This window comes from Marmota monax, unplaced genomic scaffold (assembly GCF_021218885.2).
Source record: "Marmota monax isolate L192 unplaced genomic scaffold, Marmota_monax_Labrador192_F-V1.1 WCK01_AAM20220418_F8-fsc00050, whole genome shotgun sequence".
Classification (NCBI taxonomy): Eukaryota; Metazoa; Chordata; class Mammalia; order Rodentia; family Sciuridae; genus Marmota; species Marmota monax.
The window spans coordinates 4,738,108-4,758,452 of NW_026694552.1; the positions used below are offsets into that span (position 1 = coordinate 4,738,108).

The 20,345-nt window shown below is 35.9% G+C and overlaps 1 protein-coding gene across 5 annotated transcripts in view; it reads left to right on the top strand.

The window, feature by feature from the left end:
* Positions 1-19,619, top strand: part of Pwwp3b (PWWP domain containing 3B) — a 33,692-nt gene extending 14,073 nt beyond the window's left edge. For all 5 annotated transcript variants that reach the window (XM_046420873.1, XM_058571614.1, XM_046420876.1 and 2 more), the window contains 3 exons: positions 12,207-12,339; positions 14,550-14,727; positions 15,728-19,619. In XM_046420873.1, coding sequence (XP_046276829.1) covers positions 15,942-18,020 — 2,079 coding nt within the window. In that variant the 5' untranslated portion in view covers positions 12,207-12,339; positions 14,550-14,727; positions 15,728-15,941 and the 3' untranslated portion in view covers positions 18,021-19,619. The remainder of the gene's footprint in view (positions 1-12,206; positions 12,340-14,549; positions 14,728-15,727) is intronic.
* The last annotated feature ends 726 nt before the right edge of the window (positions 19,620-20,345 follow it).

Sequence of the window (20,345 nt, forward strand, 5' to 3'; positions counted from 1 at the left end):
CTGAAAGTGTTCAACAGTTTCTTATCCCTATCTCTGACATCTCTCAGGATCACTGAACCCAGATCAGCCCTCGCAGACCCAGTCTCTATCCCACCAATCTAGGTTTCAGATACCTCAGGCTCAGCCACACTGCAGTCCCAAGATTTTAGTGTTGTTCCTACTTGCAGAGAGACCACCAGGGATACACTCATGCAAAGTAGCAACCCCAAGATGCAGCAGCAAGACAAGGGCCACCAGAACTCCCAGCAGGCATACCCCATGCTCCTCCAAACCAACAGCCCCACCACCAGCCCCCCCCCCGCCACTGGGCCTGCAGGCTCCGGCTGGAGTCCCCAGACAGAGGCTTTTGTGGTGGTAAACCTGCTGGCACCTGGACCCCAGGCTCTGGCTGATGTCCCAAAATGGGTGCATCCATGTGCAACCTAACTTGGGGTCTCCCCCAAAGCAGTCTTCTAGGATATCAGCGGTAGTGGGAGGGGGGTTGGTTGTCAGCAGGCAGAGTGGCGGCTGCAGCTGTGCTGCTGCTGCAGCCGTGGGGGCAGTGTCACCAGGCAATCTCCAGGTGTCAGCAGCAGTGTCAGCTTCAGTTGCATCCAGGGGAGTGGTGTCTTCTGTGGCAGCAGCACCCAGAAAGAAGACCCCCCAGGCAACCTCAGGCTGGTAGCAGCGGAATCAGAGGGAGCAGCAGTGGCGGTAGTAATGCAGGCAGCAGTTGATTGACAGGATATTTCCAGTTCAGCAGCAGAGACCATGGAGGTAGCCTTGGAAGTAGCGTCTGAGGTAACCGAGGCAACTGGGTGCCCAGAGAAGAGACCTCCAGGCACTGCAGTGGTGTCTTTGGCAGCAGTGTCTTGCATCTGCGACAACATTTTCTTCATGCTAGGCAGCAGTAGTGATTCACAGCTCCCAGTCAGCCATGGAGTCTTGAGGGGAAACAATCAGTGCTCTATAGGAGACTTTGTTGGCAGTGTTTTCTGTATATTGTTTTGTGTTTTCATATCACATAACGTCTACAGAACACATTAAATATATTTTCCACTATGATATTTTCAACTTATGATGAGTTAACTAGGATGTAGCCCCATCACAAGTTGAGGAACATGGGTATGCTAAACCCCTATAAAGAAATTAAACAAGTAGTTGTAATGGTGACCACTTACTTCAGACTTGCATGTCCCAGCCAACTACCTGACTCTTAATAAGTCCTTGACAATACATAGCAATGACAGCCATCCAAAATCTCTCATTTCTTAATGAAGTTATTGTGTTGTTACCTGGGCTAGTCTAGGAGACACAGATCCAAGTATCTATGTTTGGCTGTCTTGAGTAGGTAGAGCAGCACTGGCAGCTTAGACAAGTTAAAATAGGATTCCCATAGAATAAACTTTGAGACACCTCACAGTACCAAAATACTCAGTATCAGAAATGGTGTCCCTGATGTATTTTCCAATTCTCCTTGACAACTTCCCATCAAACCACAACATACACATTCATTCCCTTTTGGTAATAATTGTACTCAGAGCTAAATACTAGGACATAATACAACTGCTTCTCTTATTTTGAATTTTTAAATATTTTCTAAAACCACAATATGTTTTTTGGTCTGATGCCAAGTATTTATTCATCCTTTATGCATTTTGTCTTCTCCATTTTCCATTTTCCTTCTGCTCTGACAGAAGTTATTCCTTTGGGTATTCTTTTTTATTTGTTTTTCTTTTTTATTGAGCATCCTTCAGTGTCAGCTATCCAAAATTATTTATTCAAGCTTATTTGTGAATTTGCAGAAGCATATGAATAAGCCACAGAAGGAAGAAACTATTAAGTAACCCTATGGCAATAGAGGTCTCTAAAAGCAACACTTTTCTGGTTAAACTAGGCAGTCAAACACAGTGACATAAAGACTTTTCTAGATGACTTAAGAGCTCATCCATTCATTTCTGGTCTATATCCAGATGTGCCAATGAATTATACCCATATCCAGTTATTCTGTGTTCATTTTGAACTTTTTTTTTCTTTTCCCCTTCCTTTCTACATCCATATCTACCTCTTGCTACAAACTTAGATTGTAACTAAGCTTTTAAAAATTATTTTAACTTCACAATATATTTTGATATCTGGTAGCACCAATTGTCCTTTTAGTCCACAAATAAAGTTAAACCTGGATCTCAAATCCATGTCTTTGTATCTGTTTTAGAACTTGAAACATACAGCAATCTTGCCATAATGACTGCCTGACAAACTGACATTTAGACTGCAATTTGATATGTAATAGTATCTCTTGTCTCATCCTGAAAGGTACTGATGAATTCCATTTATCAGAGTGGTGATGAGAATGATTTTGATCTTGCTTGGATGTTTTCCTGCAGGTTGGCAAGATTTGATGATAGTACTCATTTTTTTTTTCTTTAAATTTCTCAAAGCAGATCTAAGAAAGGTCTTTCTCATTGCTTGTTAGTGCCAGGAAGAACACTGTATTTGGATACCCAGAGTATAATAGAGCTTTGTATATGCTCTGTCATGATGGTGTTTTAAGGCCCTCAAAACCTTTCTTTAATTTTATCCCTTTAAGAAATTTTCCCATTCCATCATCTTGAGTATTAACTCCTAATAGTTTTATCCATTGGCACTCTAATTTTTACCTTGCCTACAGAATACAAAGTTCCAAACATGAGAACTTTTTCCCCTTGAAATCTGTAAGTCACTGGTTGCTTTTCTTTTTCTTTTATACTTTCTCTGTCATATATTTGGTCAGAGATTATGGAATCCTTTTGACACTAGTAATGTTTCATTCTATGGTTTGCCTTTTTTTGCACTTGGAATATTCATCCTTTGTAAGTTTTTATTCTCCTTTATATTTTTCCTCTTCAGGTAGCTTGATATTCTGTCAGTGGGTATTAATAAGATTGAACTGTGTTTACAGCCAATTTCCTTTGTTATTTGTGTATGCCTCTGCCTTAAGTGTTATTGAATATTTTGCATATTTGTTAAATGTCTAAGATTTCTTGCTGTGGCCCCTGCATGATGTTTGTGATGTTGTAACTACACTTAATGCACTAAATATTGACTTTTATTCTATAACCAGTTTATCTCTTGTGTTTCATTCAGCTTCTGTTTTTTCACTGGGGACTTATTTTAACCTAATTTCTGTCACCAGATTGTAGAATTTAGCATCTATTCTTTGTTTCCTTCGTATGTTCCTCCTTCCTTTGCTTCCATCCAAGTAGTTAAGTGGCATATGATAATTTCAGTATAGTTAAAAGCTCTGCCACTGTGGATAAATTTCATAAGCTAGAGGATTTTTATATCATCAGGTTTCCTGAAAATTATCATGTGCTAGACAACCTTTCATGAAAAAATATAGTGACAATATGAACTTACAGGAGGAGTTATATAACCATGTCAAAAATCAGGTGTCTTAGATGCCTCCTCTTTACTTTAAAGCAAATTCAAAAGTAGAAGTTAATAAAAAATTGAAGAGATTGAAGTAATTTGAATTTGTAATATATTCTTTCTGTATTCCAGGGAATATTTTACACATAACTTGTGGTTACCTACAGCCTTCTTTGGCAGTCATTGATCCAAAGTACAAATCAAAATATCTGTATGTATCCCCATTATGCTCAGAATAAAATACAAGTCTTTTTTATAGGTCCTATTCTAATTAGATGCCTTTTTAAGACTCGGGTTTATTGAGGTATGATTTAGATACAGTTAAATTCACTAGCTTATTCAGTGCATAGTTTGTTGAGCTTTGACAGTCATGTAACTACTAATGCAATTGAGAAAATATTTCCTTAACTCAAAAATGTTCTTTCCTGCCCCACTGTAGTCAGCAGGACCCTCTCTCCACCCCAATTCCTTGACAACTACTGATGTGATTTTTGTCCCTATGGTTTTTCATTTTCCAGGATATCATATATATGGAATAATAAATTAGGTAGGCTTTTGCATCTGGATTTATGTGTGTGTGTGGGGGGGTTATTCTTCACCCACACTATTGCATGTATCAGTAGCTGATTCCATAGTATAGCTGAGAAGTATGGATGTTCTAGAATTTGCGTATATACTTATCAGTAGCTTTATAATTTTGGGTGATTGTGATTAAAGTTTTTAAACATTCCCAAAACAGATCTTTGTGGGTACCTGATTTTCATTTCTTTTGGGTAAATACCTAGTAGTGGGATTCTGGGTGGATTGTAAATATATATTTAACTACATTAACAACTGCCAAACTGTTTTATAAAGTGGCAGTTTGACATTTTCACATTTCCACCAGAAATTTTATAAGAGTTTTAGTTGCTCTGCATCATTTCCAGAAGTTGATACTGTCAGGTTTTCTTTTCTCTTTAATATCAGCTGTTCTTATAAAGTTGTTAATGATATTTCATTCTGGTTTTACTTGAATGTCCTTAATTACTCATAGTGTTAAACATTTTTCATATGTTTCATGTTTCATATTTTTTCATACATCATCTTTGATGAAGTGTCTAAATAGAATATAAATACATTATTTTCTATTTTTAATTGAGCTTCTAATCTTACTGAATTTTAAGAGTACTTTATATATCCTGGATACACGTGCTTTATCAGAAATATGTTTTGCACATAGATATTCATTTGATTTTTTTTGAAAAGCAGTTTTCAAGTTCGATTTGTCTGTTTTTTAATAGTTCATGCTTTTTGTATCTCAGTAAGCCTTTGCTTCATCTAAGGTCTCAAAGACTTTCTACCTTGTTCTCTTTTGCAAATTTTATAGATTCGGGGCTTGTATTTGGTTCAGTAATCCATTTTTGAGTTAATTTTTATCTGTGGTCTTAGTTAAGGGGTCAAGTTGAATATTTGTGCTTATAATGTTCAGTTTTTCCTGTACCAATTATGGAAAAGACCACCATTTCTCCATTTAACTACCATTTTCAAAAGTTGATTGACCATATTTGCTGATCTGTGTTCTGTTGATCTGTATGTCAATCTTATGCTAATTAACAACACTGTCTTTAATACTGTAGTCTTAGTGTGAGTCTTCTACCTTTTGTATTTCCTTCTAGAATTTGTTTGGCTCCTATAGTTCCTCTGTTTTCCATATATATTTTATTTATCTTTTCAATTTTTACAAAAAATTTGCTGGGGTTTTGATTGATATTGCAGTGACTCTGTAGATAAGATGTATTTAGAGAGCCAGGTCCAGTAGCACACACCTGTAAACCCAGCAGCTGGGAAGGCTGAGTCAGGAGGATCTCGAGTTCAAAGCCAGCCTTAGCAATAGCAAATTGCTAAGCAACTCAGTGAGACCCTATCGCTAAATAAAATACAAACTAGGGCTGGGGATGTGGCTCAGTGGTTGAGTGTCCCTGAGATCAATCTCTGGTACGAAAAAATATATTTAGAGGGTGGAAAAACATCTTAAAATTTGTGAGTATTTCAGTCCGTGAACATAACATATTTCTACGTTTATTTAGATGTTTAATTTCATTCATTGGTATATTAAGTTTTCTACATAGAAGTCTGGCACATATTTGCTGGATTTTTTTTCTTCCTTAGCATTTCCTGTTTTGAATTGGCACACTTTTTTAAACTTTAACTTTCAGATTTTGTTGTAAAAAATAAAATTAGTTGTTTTATATTGAACTTATATTTGGTGATACTATTAAACTTATTTATTAGGTCTAGTAGCTTTTATCTTTTTTTTTTCCTTTTTGATAGATTCATTAGGATTTTCTACATAGATCATCATATTGTCTACAAATAGTTTTACTTCTTCCTTTCCAATCCTTTTTTTTTTTTTTTAATTTCAGGCCTTTTTTATTGACTAGGATCTTAAATATAATGTCGAAGAAAGTTGTAGAAGCAGAAATTCTTGCCATATTCTTGATTTTATTAAAAAGCATTCTATGTTTCACCATTAAATACAATGTTAATTACGGAGATTTTTTTGTAGATACTTTTGATCAGGTTGAGGAAGATCCTTGTATTTCATGGTGTGTTTAGTGTGTTTATCATAAACATGTACCAAATGTTATTAGATGCTTTTTCTTCATCAAATGAGATGCCTTTTCCTCTTTTTTAGTATACTAATAATTGTGAGATATATCAGTTGATTTGTTTATGATAAACTGTCCTTACATTTCCAGGGTAAACTCCACTTAGTTATACTGTCCTTTTTCTGTATCATTGGCTTTGATTAATAGCACTTTGTTAACAATTTCTCTGTGTTTATGAAAGATAATGGTATGTAGTTCTATACTTATCATATGAGGTTATTTTTCTGGTTTTCTATCATCTTAATGTTGGTGTTATAAAGTATTCTGGAGTTTTTTCCTTCCTTTTCTCACTTCTTTATCATCTGGCTTACATAACATAGTTATTTTTTTTTCAAGTAGAGCTTGGAGTGACAGAGGTTATTTCTCCATGATTTTCCATCCTAAATTTTCAGCAATTCCTTCACACCTATGCTACCAGAGAAGGGTCTGTCTTCATCCTCTTGCCCATTTCTCAGCAATAGGCTGCTGAGAGTATTAGGCACTAGGTGCCTGGTAAGGCAACGAGTTTTGTATCTTGTCCTGTCCAGCCTCAAATTTACAGAGACCTGTGCACCTGGACCTTGAGAATTGGGACTACCTTGGCATCTGTCTTTTCCCCCATGGCAGCTAACCTCTGATTTGTATCTTTTGTAAGATGTATTTTCTTGCCTCTGCCTCAGCAATAGCTGACCACTGATTTTTATTCTTGTAACATCCTGGATCCAAGAGGATTTCCTGCTGTTCCTTAAGGGTAGAGGGGTTTTGCTTCTGCTTTTCTCCCAGCAGCAATGGATATCTGCTTTTGTCCTGGGGATGAGAAAGTTTCCTGTTATTTCCCTCCCCAGGCAGATGAGTTTTGTCCCCACTGCTCCCCCAGAAGCACTAGATTTTTGCCTTTGTCCAGGAAGAGATTTGCTGCTTCTCCTCAACTGGTTTAACACTTTTGCTCTCTGTAGAAGGGTTTGAGTTTAAGTGTTTGAGATATCTGTCTCTTCACAACAGCAGCTTGTGTCTCACAAACCTGAATCAGTGGACACTTGAGAGAATGTTTGGAGGTTCTACCAAGGGGAGCACATCTACTCATTTGCACTTGACCAAAAAATGGTCCTTCTCTATCAGAGAAGGTTGTCCTTTTCCATCAAAGGCACAGGTTCAGGAAGGATGCACATGGTTCAGTGAGGGAGGATGGGACCTACCTAGCCAAACACATCAGCCATATCAACCCTGGTGATCAGTAGGGTGACAGATGTGACAACCAGATCACCTTCGCAGTGGAGTCATTAGGCCTCTTGTTTATTCCCTAATCATCATTTTGAGTTTCTGGTTAAGAAACATAAAAAAGAACCAGGCAATGAGTGAATAAGTGTTGGAGACTTCAGATATTTCAAACTGAAAAGCTAGCCCATGCTTTATCTCTAAAAATTCACCAATCACCAAGATTTTAAATGATTTCCTTTTACCTGCTTGTATGGCAGATACCTTGTGTCTCCATGCTCTGGCAAAGATGAAAGACATCCTGCTTCTCTTTAAAGGGCTGGTTATTCTTTGGTATTCAGTTTAATTAAGTTCTCTGGTAAGCTGAAAGAAAATTATGATTTTGTAAGATATCTAGAGATTTATAATTATTAAGTTATTGGTGAGATTTTCTTAAACCTTTTTATATACCAAATGAAAGTGGGACTAGTGATTTTCAATAGTGTATACATGGGTGTTACTTTTGTTTCTACTAAATATGCTTTAGGAAAAACAGATGATTTCTAAAGTTTATATATAAAGGGTTTATATAATGGTTATTATTCCATATTTCTAATTATTATTTTATTTTTTGAATATAATATAGTAAAATCATACTTGAAAGTATCATATACTATACTCAAACTTTTTTGTATGCAATTTTCTGGATTTTAACATGTCTATGTTTATATAAACATATCAGAATCAGAAGACAAAAGTTTCATCACCCTCACAACTTCTTTTTGCTGTCCTTCTATAGCTACACCCTCCCCCACATATACACCAGGGAAAACTAAACTTTTACTTTTGCTGTACTTTCATCATTTTTTTTTTTTGTACTGGTGATTGAACTCAGAGGCAATCGACTACTGAGCCACATCCCCAGCCTCATTTTGTATTTTATTTAGAGACAAGGTCTCACTGAGTTGCTTAGCACCTCACTTTTGCTGACGCTGGCTTGAACTCATGATCCTCCTGCTTTAGCCTCCCAAGCCTCTGGCATGTGCCACTGCACGTGGCTACTTTTATCATTTTAAAAAGTCATATAAATGCAGTCATAGAGCATTGTGGCAGACAAACCTTAAAAGACCCACCTCCTTGTATAATCTCTTCTGCTTGAGTGTGGATAGAACCTGCACCTTGATTCTTTTTTTAAATTTTTTCTTTAATTTGTAGATGGACACAATACCTTTAATTCATTTATTTGTTTCTATGTGGTGCTGAGGATCCAACCCAGTGCCTCACATGTGTGAGGCAAGTGCTTTACCACTGAGCCACAACCCCAGCCTTGCTAATCAATAGAATTTCACAAAGATGATATAATGCCACTCATCCCATTGATTGTTAGGTTATATTAAACTCTGTAATAGCTAAATGTATAGAGAAATAGGAGAGAATAAGAGAAAGGGAGGAGGGAGGCAGGTTAGATGCAGAATCAGGGACAGCATTTTCTAAGTTCCATTGGCTCCTGGCATATAACTATTTTAAATACATGTGTTCCTTCATCCATTCATCTCATACACATTCACAGAGTATTTTCCATTTACAAGGAGGAAGATACAAGTATCTTAGTGATTAAGAGCATAGAACCTGGAGTCAAAGCAGCAGGGATGTCAAAGAATTTGACATGTGCCAAATACTCTCTGGATATCCTTGTAAAAATTCATTAACCTCTCCAATTCCTCATCTCCAAAACGAGGATACTCATAATATCCACTATTTTATTCGATTTTGTGCTGCTATAATGTAATAGTTGAGGCTGTATCATTTATAAACAATAGATATTTGTTTAGCTAACAGTTCTGGAGGCTGGAAAGTCCACAACAAAGAAGTGCATCTGGTAATGGTCTTGCTGTGTCACTGCATGGCAGATAGTATCACATGGTGAGGGAGCACACAGAAAGGAAGAAGGGCGCCAAACTCATGCTTTTATCACCAACCCACACCTATAATCACTAACCCACTCTTGTAGAAATAGAATCAATGAATCTCTACATCATGTACACCCACAAGACTGGGATCCTAATTAGAATAAGATATACTCCATGTTTGCATAAATAAGTCAAGTTATACTCTACTGTCATATATAACTTAAAAGAACAAAAATAAAGCAATAATAAATAAAAATAAATAAATCCATATTCACATTGGCCCAATAATCCTATTTAAATTACATAGAAATACTTAGAAAGGATTAGTTCTACAATAATAATGACTTTTTTGTTTGTGGTGATTATAAGATCAAGTACTTCATTCTACTATTAGAAACAAACTGGAAAACACAGTGACTTAAGTAACACAGAAGTTCATTGTTCCACCACATCAAGATTGAAATGAGGTGGTCCCATTATTCAGGGGCTCAAAATAATCCATCCCTAGTGAGTTATAACCGTTTTCTAAGTCACTTCTTGGTTTAGAATGGTTGTCCTAACTGTATCTATCATGAGCAATTTCTAGAAAGTAAGAAAATGGAAGGAAGTGAAAAAAATTAAAAATATAAATATAAAATAAAAAAATTATTTATCCCCCTTTGATTAGAATCTAATCTTCACAACAATATTTGTTTGTATTTGTAAACAAGAAATTCCATGGTGTGCAGTGAGAAAGTCTGGAAAAAATAATATTTTAGGAGCTCATACTGCCACCTAGAATATAACTGGGGTTCTGCTCATGAGGAAGAATGAAAAAAGTGGATATTAAGTAGGCAACTAGCAATTCATGCCCAGTTCATTATAAATATGATACTGGATTGTAGAAAAACATTAAACAGATAACAGAAATATATTTTTAAAAATGTAAGAGAAAATGTCCTGTGGCAGAGAAAACCAAACTGTTAAATTATCTTCAGGGTAAGACAAGGACAGTATATTCCCCAGCCTTTAAGGCAGTTGGTGCTTCATACCCGAGTTCTGGCTAGTGGACTGTGGCCAGCAGTGTTGTTTGCCAGACCTGTCCCTTCAAACCATCCATAAGACTCTCCATCCTCTCTTTGTTGACTGCTAGCCAGTTAAAAAGAATGCACTGAAGGACTTCATGGCAAAAGAAGATGGTAGAGCCATAAGGATGGAAGATAATTGGGTCCCTTAGTGACGACTTAGAACAGTCCCCTCTGGCCACTTGATTACATACATTGAACTTTGACATCAGCAAAATACACTTTTTGATGATTGAGCCTCTGTGATTTAAGGATTATTTATAGCACAAACATTACCTACTCTAATTGTTAGAGCAAAAAAAAATATACCAGCCAAGAGATCACCTTTATTAATTCATTTCTATTTATTGTTCTAACATTAATGTTTATATAAATGTAGATTTTAAAATGTAATAATATAAATATGAGTAATATTATGTATTATGTGAAACAAAGTCCAAATAAAATACTTCATCCCCCCCAAATTATCGATACTGTTACTTAAAACTTGAATTTCTACTTTAAATCAGAAATATAAATTTAATGCAGGAGAATTTTGATGAATAGATGCATAACATATATTTCAGGGGTTGTGGCTCAGCAGTAGAGTGATCTCCTAGCACATGCAAAGCCCTAGGTTCAATTCTCAGCACCACATAAAAATAAATAAAGGTATTGTGTTCAACTACAACTAAAAACAAATACTAAAAAAATGTTTCAGATACAGAAACAAGTAAAGACATGTAAATTTAAACAAAATTAGTTCACCTCACATTGAAATGCTCAAATGAAAAACAACAACAAAACAGAAAGGAGAAATTTCCAGTTATTGATGAGGAAATATGAAATGGGTATTTTCCTGCCAAAACAATGATGTTCAACCTCTTATCAAAAATGAACATGTATTCTGGGAGCTTAGCTCAATGGTAGAGTACTTGCCTAGCATGCGTGAGGCACTGGGTTCAATCCTCAGCACTGCATAAAAAATAAATAGAATAAAAGTATGGTGTCTGTCTACAACTATTTTTTTTTAAATGAGCATGTATGTGAAGAATTTGTTGAAACCTCCATGAAGGGTTCCAGAGGAGAACTGAGTAAAAGGGGAAACATAATATGTCATGAAATAATAAAATAATAATAAAAATAATAATTTTTAAGAAGTCAGTTCTCCCATAAATAGTGGACAGTTTTAATACAATCCCTATCAATTGTAGGCGTCCTGTGTTTGGGATTGGGGTCTCTGATAAACATAGTGATTGTGGCATGCTTGGTGGCTAGGAAGTTTCTGTGCAAAGGCACAGAATGCCTGGCTGCTGGGAACTTCCATGTAAAAGACACGGGATGCCTGGCCGCTGTAGCAATGTTCTTCAGGAGGAAGCTCTGTGTTAAGGGTTTTATCAATTTCGACCTTGATCTTAGGCACATAACTCCTGGGAATAGAGAAACTTGCTTGCTCGATAACTACAATGTTTCACCAAGCTCCGGTACTCCTGGATCTGTGTGCTTAACAGTAATTTTAGACAATGAACTTTCTTAAGAGCATCACAAAGGTCCTGACATTGCATTTTGTAACTGGAATGGAACTGCAAATAAGCAACCTTACTGATACTCTAAACAATAACGTAGTTATGGTACTAATGACCAAATGTAGCCTACTGGTATAAATAAATGAGGCTGCTTGGTCAAGCAGTCACTTTCCTGCCTCTGCACCTTGTCTCTCTGTCTCCCTTTTTATTTTCCTCACAATCAATACCTTAGCAGTCGTGTTTAGTGCAGTTTGACAAAGCTGGGTTTTAAATTTACCTGTAGCAGTAAGATGCTAGAGAAGGCAAGAAAAAAATGTAAAAAATATTTAACTGGGTTTTTATCATATGGTAAAGTGATTTGCTGCCTCTTTTCTTCGAGAAATCACCCACTGAAGCATTTGAATGGAAATTAAACAGACACTTGTTGCCATTTCACTTTAAAGTTCTTTTAAAAGGAACATTTCCATACTTCAACCTTTCAGCAGTTTGTCTTGGCGTTTCTGTCCTTTAATTCAGGGAGGGGCCTTCTGCTCTTCATCTCAGCCAGTGGGTGGAGCCTTCTCTGAGCTGCTTGGCAGTGAGCTGTGCCTGGCCAGTCTTGGGGGAGGAGCTGCATTTCTCCAGTCTGCAGCTGACAAGAAGCTTCAAGGTAATGGCTGTCTTAAATTTAGTTATTTTCCAGTGACTTCTGAGGGCCCTAGAGTATAGATGTGAAAAATAGGGATGATGGTCTTGGAGTGGTAGGAACAGAGTGTGGTTTTGCGAGAATTACAGGCATTTTGAAGGAATTAGTCCTCTGGAATTTTTGTATCTCCCAATGTTTATAAGTCCACAGTGGGAGAAGGGGTGATCAGATTACAGCCTCTAAATTAAGGCTTCAGTCAGTGCAGCGTGGCTGTTCATACTAATTTATTGAGTTAGCATTCCATGTGTATATTGCTAGACATTATGTTTCTGTTTGAAGTTTTAAACATTTATTGATTTACACAAAAATTTAACTGACAAATGTTTTGACAGCATGCATGGAAATACTTCTGTAAATTGATTGATACATAAGAAGACCGTGTGTCACATATACATGAGCATGGAAAGGAGATCAAATATGTAGTTGAGTGAAGATACTTACACATAATATATACATGTATATATGGGTGATTAGAAAGAAATCTGTGAGAAAATAAGCTCTTTTTAACATTCAGCATTCCTGGGTCAGTAGGTTACTATTTAAATACTATTTTATAACCTATTTCCATATTTTAAGAAAGGATTTCTTCATGATTGTTTTTATAATCATGAAAGAAAACTTAAGCTAGAACATAATATCCATTTTGTTTCAGACACATAAACATTCATAGACAAACACACAGCCATGCTCCCATAATCCCCCGCCTTTTGCCAATAGTGGAAATTTTCCTGGACCTGATCAAATAGTTAGCCTGGTTGCTGTGTTGACTATATTCCTGTGTGTATCCTCCTTGCAGTTCATTATTTCAGGCCACAGATACAGTTATGGTCAGCAAGAACCATTTTTCTGTATCACCTAAGTTAATAGTGAGACACAATATTTGGTTTATTTGTATAAGCAATTTAAAATATTATATGGGATGGTAAATCCACATAATGGAATATTATGTATCTGGTGAATACAAACATGAATCTGTACATGTGAGTTGAAAATGCCTGAGAAATAGTTTAAGATGAAAAATTAAGTTATAGAATAGCATATAGTATATGATCTCTCCTCAGAATAAATAAATATACTAGTTTATATGTATATATGTTACTGTCATCTATGTAACCAAATCTGGAATTGCATATCTGCCAAATTACTAATAGGATTATTTGTATAGTTGGAGAAACAGAGATTGCTTTACTGTTCTCTATTTTAAAAATTAATAATATATACTTATTTATTTTTCACATCTTAAAGGAAATGTTGAGCTAAAATATAGTAGTGTTGAGAAAATTTCACTTAAAATAATTTATAAAACATCATGTGGAAAATATTTATGCTCTTGAGTGAAATCTAAGGCTAGTTTGAAATGATATTTATCTATATATGTAAAATAATTCTAGAATGATACATGCAGAATAGTCATAGAGGTTGTTTGTATAGAATTATAATTTCTTTGGTATGTATATTTTTGCATCTTTTCAATTTTAAGGGTTTCTGGGTGTTTTGATAATAAGAAACATTATGTTTGAAGACATATATTCCTGTTATAATCCCATACAACAGAACCATTAAGTTTAGAATAGAGAAGTCTAGAAGCACTAGCAGGCTCCTGGCTGGCTAGAGTAGTTCCCATACTCTTCCCATAAGAAAGATCTAGTAGTGATTCAGGTCCTCCCTATACCTTATGGGCAGGCTGCAGTTCTGGTTCTGGTCACAAGATGTCGCTTGTCAAACAGCCTAAATTTCTTCCAGGCAATCATTTTTTTTGAAGTAGGCAAAAAAGCAATGAAATTATTTTGTATTAATAGATAGCATATACAGTGTAACTGTGATTCCATTGAAAATTTTGTGTATCAAAAAGAAAGAAGTATACATGATAACTGATGGATTCAATAGAAAATCTATACTCTGACTTGTAGAACAAGGTAATTGTTACTTCCTTCTTTCCTATTTCAACCTCACACTTTTCCTGAGAGACATGATTTCATCATGAACCAAATAATATAAATGTGTCTCAAAGAACATTTCATATTATAAGGACATGACATCTACATCAGGGATAAGATTTCACTTTGTCTCTGTGTTTCAGAATGACATACTTGATAGTGTTTTGGTAGGGAAATTTCCTTACATCTTTTCCATTTTATTGCCTTGATCCCCTGTCTTCCTTTTGGATATCCTAGGTTAATATCAGAGTTCCATGAGACCTGGGCAATCTGCATGTGATTCCAGGTGAGCCCCAGAAAGACAGTACAACAACAGAAGTGCCCAGCATGGTGAAGGCTGTGCTAGACAAACAGTTGGAGTAAGAATCAATACAGCTGTATTACAGGACCAGACTACCACAATTCTTGTGACAGGGTAAGACTATTCCCATTTCATGCAATATTTCACATTAAACACTTATTGAGATCATGAAGAATATTTTGCTTCATGCTTTGCAGCTATGCACTTTAAACTAAAAAAAAAACACATTTCATATTAAAATTGCATTCAGTTGAAAATCTGAGGTATAATTCAACTTGATCCTTGTTCTCTAGCCATAATATTTGTAATTAATGTAAGAAGTTAAAATGTCTCAACTTCTCATTTTGAGAATATAATGTATAAAACCACTAAGCAAAAATTATGCAAGAGGCTTTTCAGGTGTCTACCCAAGTTTTCAGACAATGATCTGGCTCTCAAATACTTGAAACCACTAGATCCAGTAAGTGTCCATAGTAGCCATTCTGAGTCTCTGTCTTCTGCTTATGATTTTTAGAAGGTCAGTATGTTGTTGTGTAGATGCAGTAGGTACAGACCTTGTTTTGTTTGTCTGGATGCTTTGGTAGAACTTAAAATTTATAATGCTGTGTATTTGGCTAGTATACTAGTTCTCAACAAGTTCCTCTTGGACATGTAGCATTGAAATCATTTGAGAACTTATTAGAAATATGAATTTTTGAGCCCAACCCAGACATTCTGATTAAGACTTTCAGGAGGGTGCCTAGAAATCTAAGTCTTCCAGATGATTCTGATACATATTAAGTTTGGAGACCCACTGCCATAGGTCAAATAGTAGAGGGATAAAAATATCAGAGTCTAATAATATAAGTTTCCTGAAACACCACCATAAGCCCTCCCCCTATGCCTACATGTATACACATAACTCCCTAATAAATATGTGCAAGTTCTTGAATTTGACATATTGTAAAACAATTTTCCAGTTCTTATCTCCCCTTAAATTATGCTGCATTATTCACTGTCTGATCTTGTATTGAGCATTCTTATCTCTAGTTTATTTCTTCTTGGTTTGCAATTGCTCATATTCTATTTTGACAAAATAATTTTGTTTGCTGATACTTTTTTCCCCCCATTTCAGTATCTTCAGTATTGTCCTATTCAAACAACGTGTTCACGAATCCTGGGGTTATTGTAGTGGAGAAGACAAAAAAGCTATAAACTCTTTGTAGTCCTAAAACAAAAGAGACTTTGTTGAGAGTATTGTTTTGGTAGGAACTGTGTTTGCAGTAACAAGGACAGCAAGCCACCTCAACCTCTGATAAGAGCTCCTTGGCACACAACTCAAAATCATCATGGAAGCTGAGTATGTCCTGTGCAATTGGAAAGACCAGTTATGGCCAGCAAAAGTTTTGACCAGATCTGAAACTTCATCAGACAGTAAGAGACAAAAGGCAATTTCCCTAGAAGTTCAAATACTCTCACTAGATGAGAAGATTGAAGTGGATATCACAGAAACAAAGATTCTTGAGAAATCTCAAGTTGAAGCCATTGCCTCCGCTCTTGGGCTACAGTCAGAGGACAATGCCCCACCTCAAGAGGAAACAGCTTACAGAAGATCACTAAAAGTGGCACTGGATATCCTGAATGAGAGAAAAAAATTGAATCAAGCAAGCATTTCACATGAAGAAGAGACCATTGTGATATCTGACAACGAACCACAAAAGCTGTCTGATTCACCCCCTCGTAAAAAGTATCGGAGGCATGAAGAGGACTTACAGGAGTCTCTTGAGGAAAATAAAGACCCAACATCCCTGATAATATCTTCAGAGAGTGGTAATTCCCTGCCTGATGATAAATCACAGGTGAACACAAGTATTGATACTCCGAGTGAAATGGAAACAAAGTCATCACAGAACCCCATCTTCCAGACTTTCCCTTCACTTTCAGAAGATGATGATGAAAAAGAGAAGAAAAAGATTGACACATCAGCAATTTTATCTGTAAGTTCCACAGTCAAAGAAGAGGATGCACCTGTTAAAGATGAAAAGTTTGTTCCATCTTTGTCATCAGATATTGTCACTATGCCCAAAGCTTTGAAAGAAGAAGAAAAAGACATATGCTCAGAGACCCCTGCTGTTTCCTCTGAATGTTCTACATTCTCAGAGAATATTGAAGATCCTGGAGAAGGTCCTTCAAATCCAAATCCATGCACAGATGCCACCCAGGATCAACCTTCTGTGGAATCAGAGACAGGTGCTACAACATCCTCTGCAAGTTGTTCAGGGGAATGCCAGGCTTCAGTTAGTGCCTCTAACCCTGTCCTGGATTATTCACTTCTTGTGAATAATGAAAGAAGTTTTCAGAGGCTGGATTTAGAGGAACTTGAGGAAGACATTCAAGCTTCTGACAAGTCACCGAATCTAAATCCTGTTAGTGCTTCTGCACTAGATGACAATGAGGAAGATGAAGAACTCCCACGCTTCATTTTAAATTATGAGCCACGTTCATTTGAAACAGGAATGATAGTCTGGTTTAAATATCAAAAATACCCATTTTGGCCAGCAGTGGTAAAAAGCATCAGGCGTAAAGAGAGGAAAGCAAGTGTGCTTTTTGTTGAGGCAAACATAAATCCTGAGAAGAAAGGCATTAGAGTACCATTCAGAAGATTAAAAAAGTTTGATTGTAAGGAGAAACAAGCACTAGTGGATAAAGCCAGGGAGGAGTATAGTGAAAGTATCGACTGGTGCATTTCATTGATTTGTGACTACAGAGTTAGAATAGGTTGTGGATCTTTTACAGGCTCTTTCCTTGAGTACTATGCTGCTGACATTAGTTATCCAATCAGGAAAGCAATCAAACAGGATACCTTCAGGAATCGATTTCCAAAGCTCCAGAGTGATGATACTGTGGAACAAATGGTTGTGACTTCCCAGACCAAGAAAATGGCCTTCCAAAAAATTCTCCCTGACAGGATGAAGGCTGCTCGGGACCGAGCCAACAAGAACCTGGTGGACTTTATTGTGAATGCAAAGGGAACAGAAAACCATCTTTTGGCCATTTTAAAAGGCACCAAAGCATCCAGATGGCTGAAATCATTTTTGAATGCAAATAGGTTCACACCCTGTATTGAAACATACTTTGAAGATGATGATCAGTTGGATGAAGTAGTGAAATATTTACAGGAAATCTACAAACAAATAGATGAAAGCATGCTGATTCGGATAAAACATGACAAAATTAAATTCATCCTGGAAGTTCTCCTGCCAGAAGCAATTATTTTCTCAATTTCTGCTGTTGATGGATTAGATTATGAAGCAGCTGAAGCAAAGTATCTAAAAGGGCCTTCTCTCGGCTATAGGGAAAGAGAATTATTTGATGCAAAAATCATATTTGAAAAGAGACGGAAACCATTAACAAATGAAGCTCATTAAATATCCCAAGAGTCAAAATCATAACAAGGAGCTTTTACAGATGTTAGTTTAAAAAAAAATCTCATTTTAACAGTTCTCTCTACAATGTAAATATTTTCTGAAAAGGAAAGACTTTGAGCAACATGTTCACTTTTTTTTAAAGATCTCTAGGATCTGCAGAGATCACTACATGTTTATTTTCTTATGCTTCTTCAGAGTCAATTTCATCAGCATATTTCAGAATTTTTACTTTCAAATACATTTTTAGAATGCATAATTCCTAAATGATTTTTAAAAGAAAGTACTCTTTGGTTTTATGACATTTTTGTGTGTATGCTGTATAAGAAAATGCAGTATGCACAATCATTTCAATATTAAAGTTGCACTGGTATTAGATATTAAGCAAGATAGTTAGAAAAGAAGTCTAAAAGAAACATGATTATATTTTTTTGCTTAATTTTTTATAAAATACTGGGTTTTCTCTTAAAATAGTTGAATTATTTTTCCTGCCATGCCTATTTATTTTTGGAAAAAAAGTATCTCTAAGACATAGAACCAAAGATAGATGATAGATAAGCTTTGCTGTATATTATAACTAACCACAGTTGCTTTTGCAAAATAGTCTAAAGTTAAAAAATATTTTTTATGCATGCAGTCTATATTTGTGTGAATAACATTTCAGCATGCAGAAAATATTTCAGCAGCCTTGAACAGGATAACCAATTCTATACTTCCATGAAATTCAGTTTTGTTCAGTGTCTGTCCTCAAAATGGTTGAATAGTTTGTTAAAACAGACAGGCTTTTGGCTGTCTTCATAACTAACCAAGAGTGGATCTTCTTATTATAGCTGTCTGACCACATGTAAAAGGCAGCTACAGTCATTGTAACCACAGTCTGGTCACTCTAAAGTCCAGACTTACTGCTTAAGAGCCCATGTAGTTTGATGCAAACTGTAGAAAAAGCAAGCACTACATTCTGAGTCTTATTTCAAAATATGTAGTCATTTGTCTCAAATCAAGCAAACTTTAGCATCCGGCTTATTTGTACAGAAGTTCCCATTGATTCCAGTACTAATATGTCAACTAGTAAGTCATTCCAAACTATCAGAAGGAGTAGATGGACCAAAACCTGGGAATTTGGAAATGGATCACAGAAAAAGCCCCCATTGGTTAAATATGGCAATTACCGAAATATAGTTAAATATAGATAATCGATAGGATGAAGCAGATGAATATATTCTAACTCAAAACAAGATTTTTGTGAGACTACATCTTAGAAAAACTAGTTTATTGTTTTTAAAAAATTGTTATGATAAGAAGTGCTGAAGACTTAACATGAACCTGTCTACAATTTTACATCTTCGAGTAAGACAGCTGTTATTCTTGGGCTCTTGTTATGTGTTCACATAGCTACATGTGTATCTAAAATTTTTAAAAATTTGGTATTTTGATTTGTAATAAAACCATTATTTCCTTCACTTTGGATATTTACTCCATACTCCAGATTATATAGCTACATAAGTGATGTGTTGTGTTTTTTTGGAATTTTTGCTTTTTATAGGTGCCATCATTTTAATGTTTGTTATAAGTTATGATTCTGAATAAATATTCATTTCCATGGTTGATTTTGTGTTATTTTAGAAAAAAGCCTTCCCAATTTTATGTGCTGCAGCTCCCACAAAATCTTCTATGGATCCAGCCTGAACTAATCCAAAATAGTTTCCTCATGGCCTTGAAAAGTATTTGAAAACATACCATTACCACACAATATGTGGACTTTATAATCTAGGAAAACACCCTTATTCATGCTATAATACTGTGTCCCTCTGATTCCAATGTATTACCCACTTCAGCATTTTCATTGAGCTATCTATCTCCTGGTTCTAATATTTTACCACCTAATTTAATATTTACTACCTCATTTATAGCCTTATGAGGAGAGAAAGTGATAATGTGGTTTAATGGTGTGCCCTGAGGTTAGATTACAGGGCACACAGAAGATATTATTCCTATAAATATCATGTAATTTTTAAGATGATTACAATGTACAACCTCATCACAATGAGAAATATTTTATTAACCTTGTGGACTGACTGCCTGTATTCGAAAACCAAAGACCCTTGTTTCACCCTATTTGAGAGTTCCTGGGTATCTGATTTGGGGTAAAGAATGAGCATTGGATCTCTCTTGATATGTCATTTATCTTGTGGCATATGTTCAGGTGAGGCAGGTGTGCCTCAGACAAATCTATTCTCTTTGAGTAGGTGACTGAATGGTATTTGGGTTATGGAAGAAGATGGGTTTAGCGTCCAACTGAATGGGAACTCTGATTACTTCTAGCCTGAG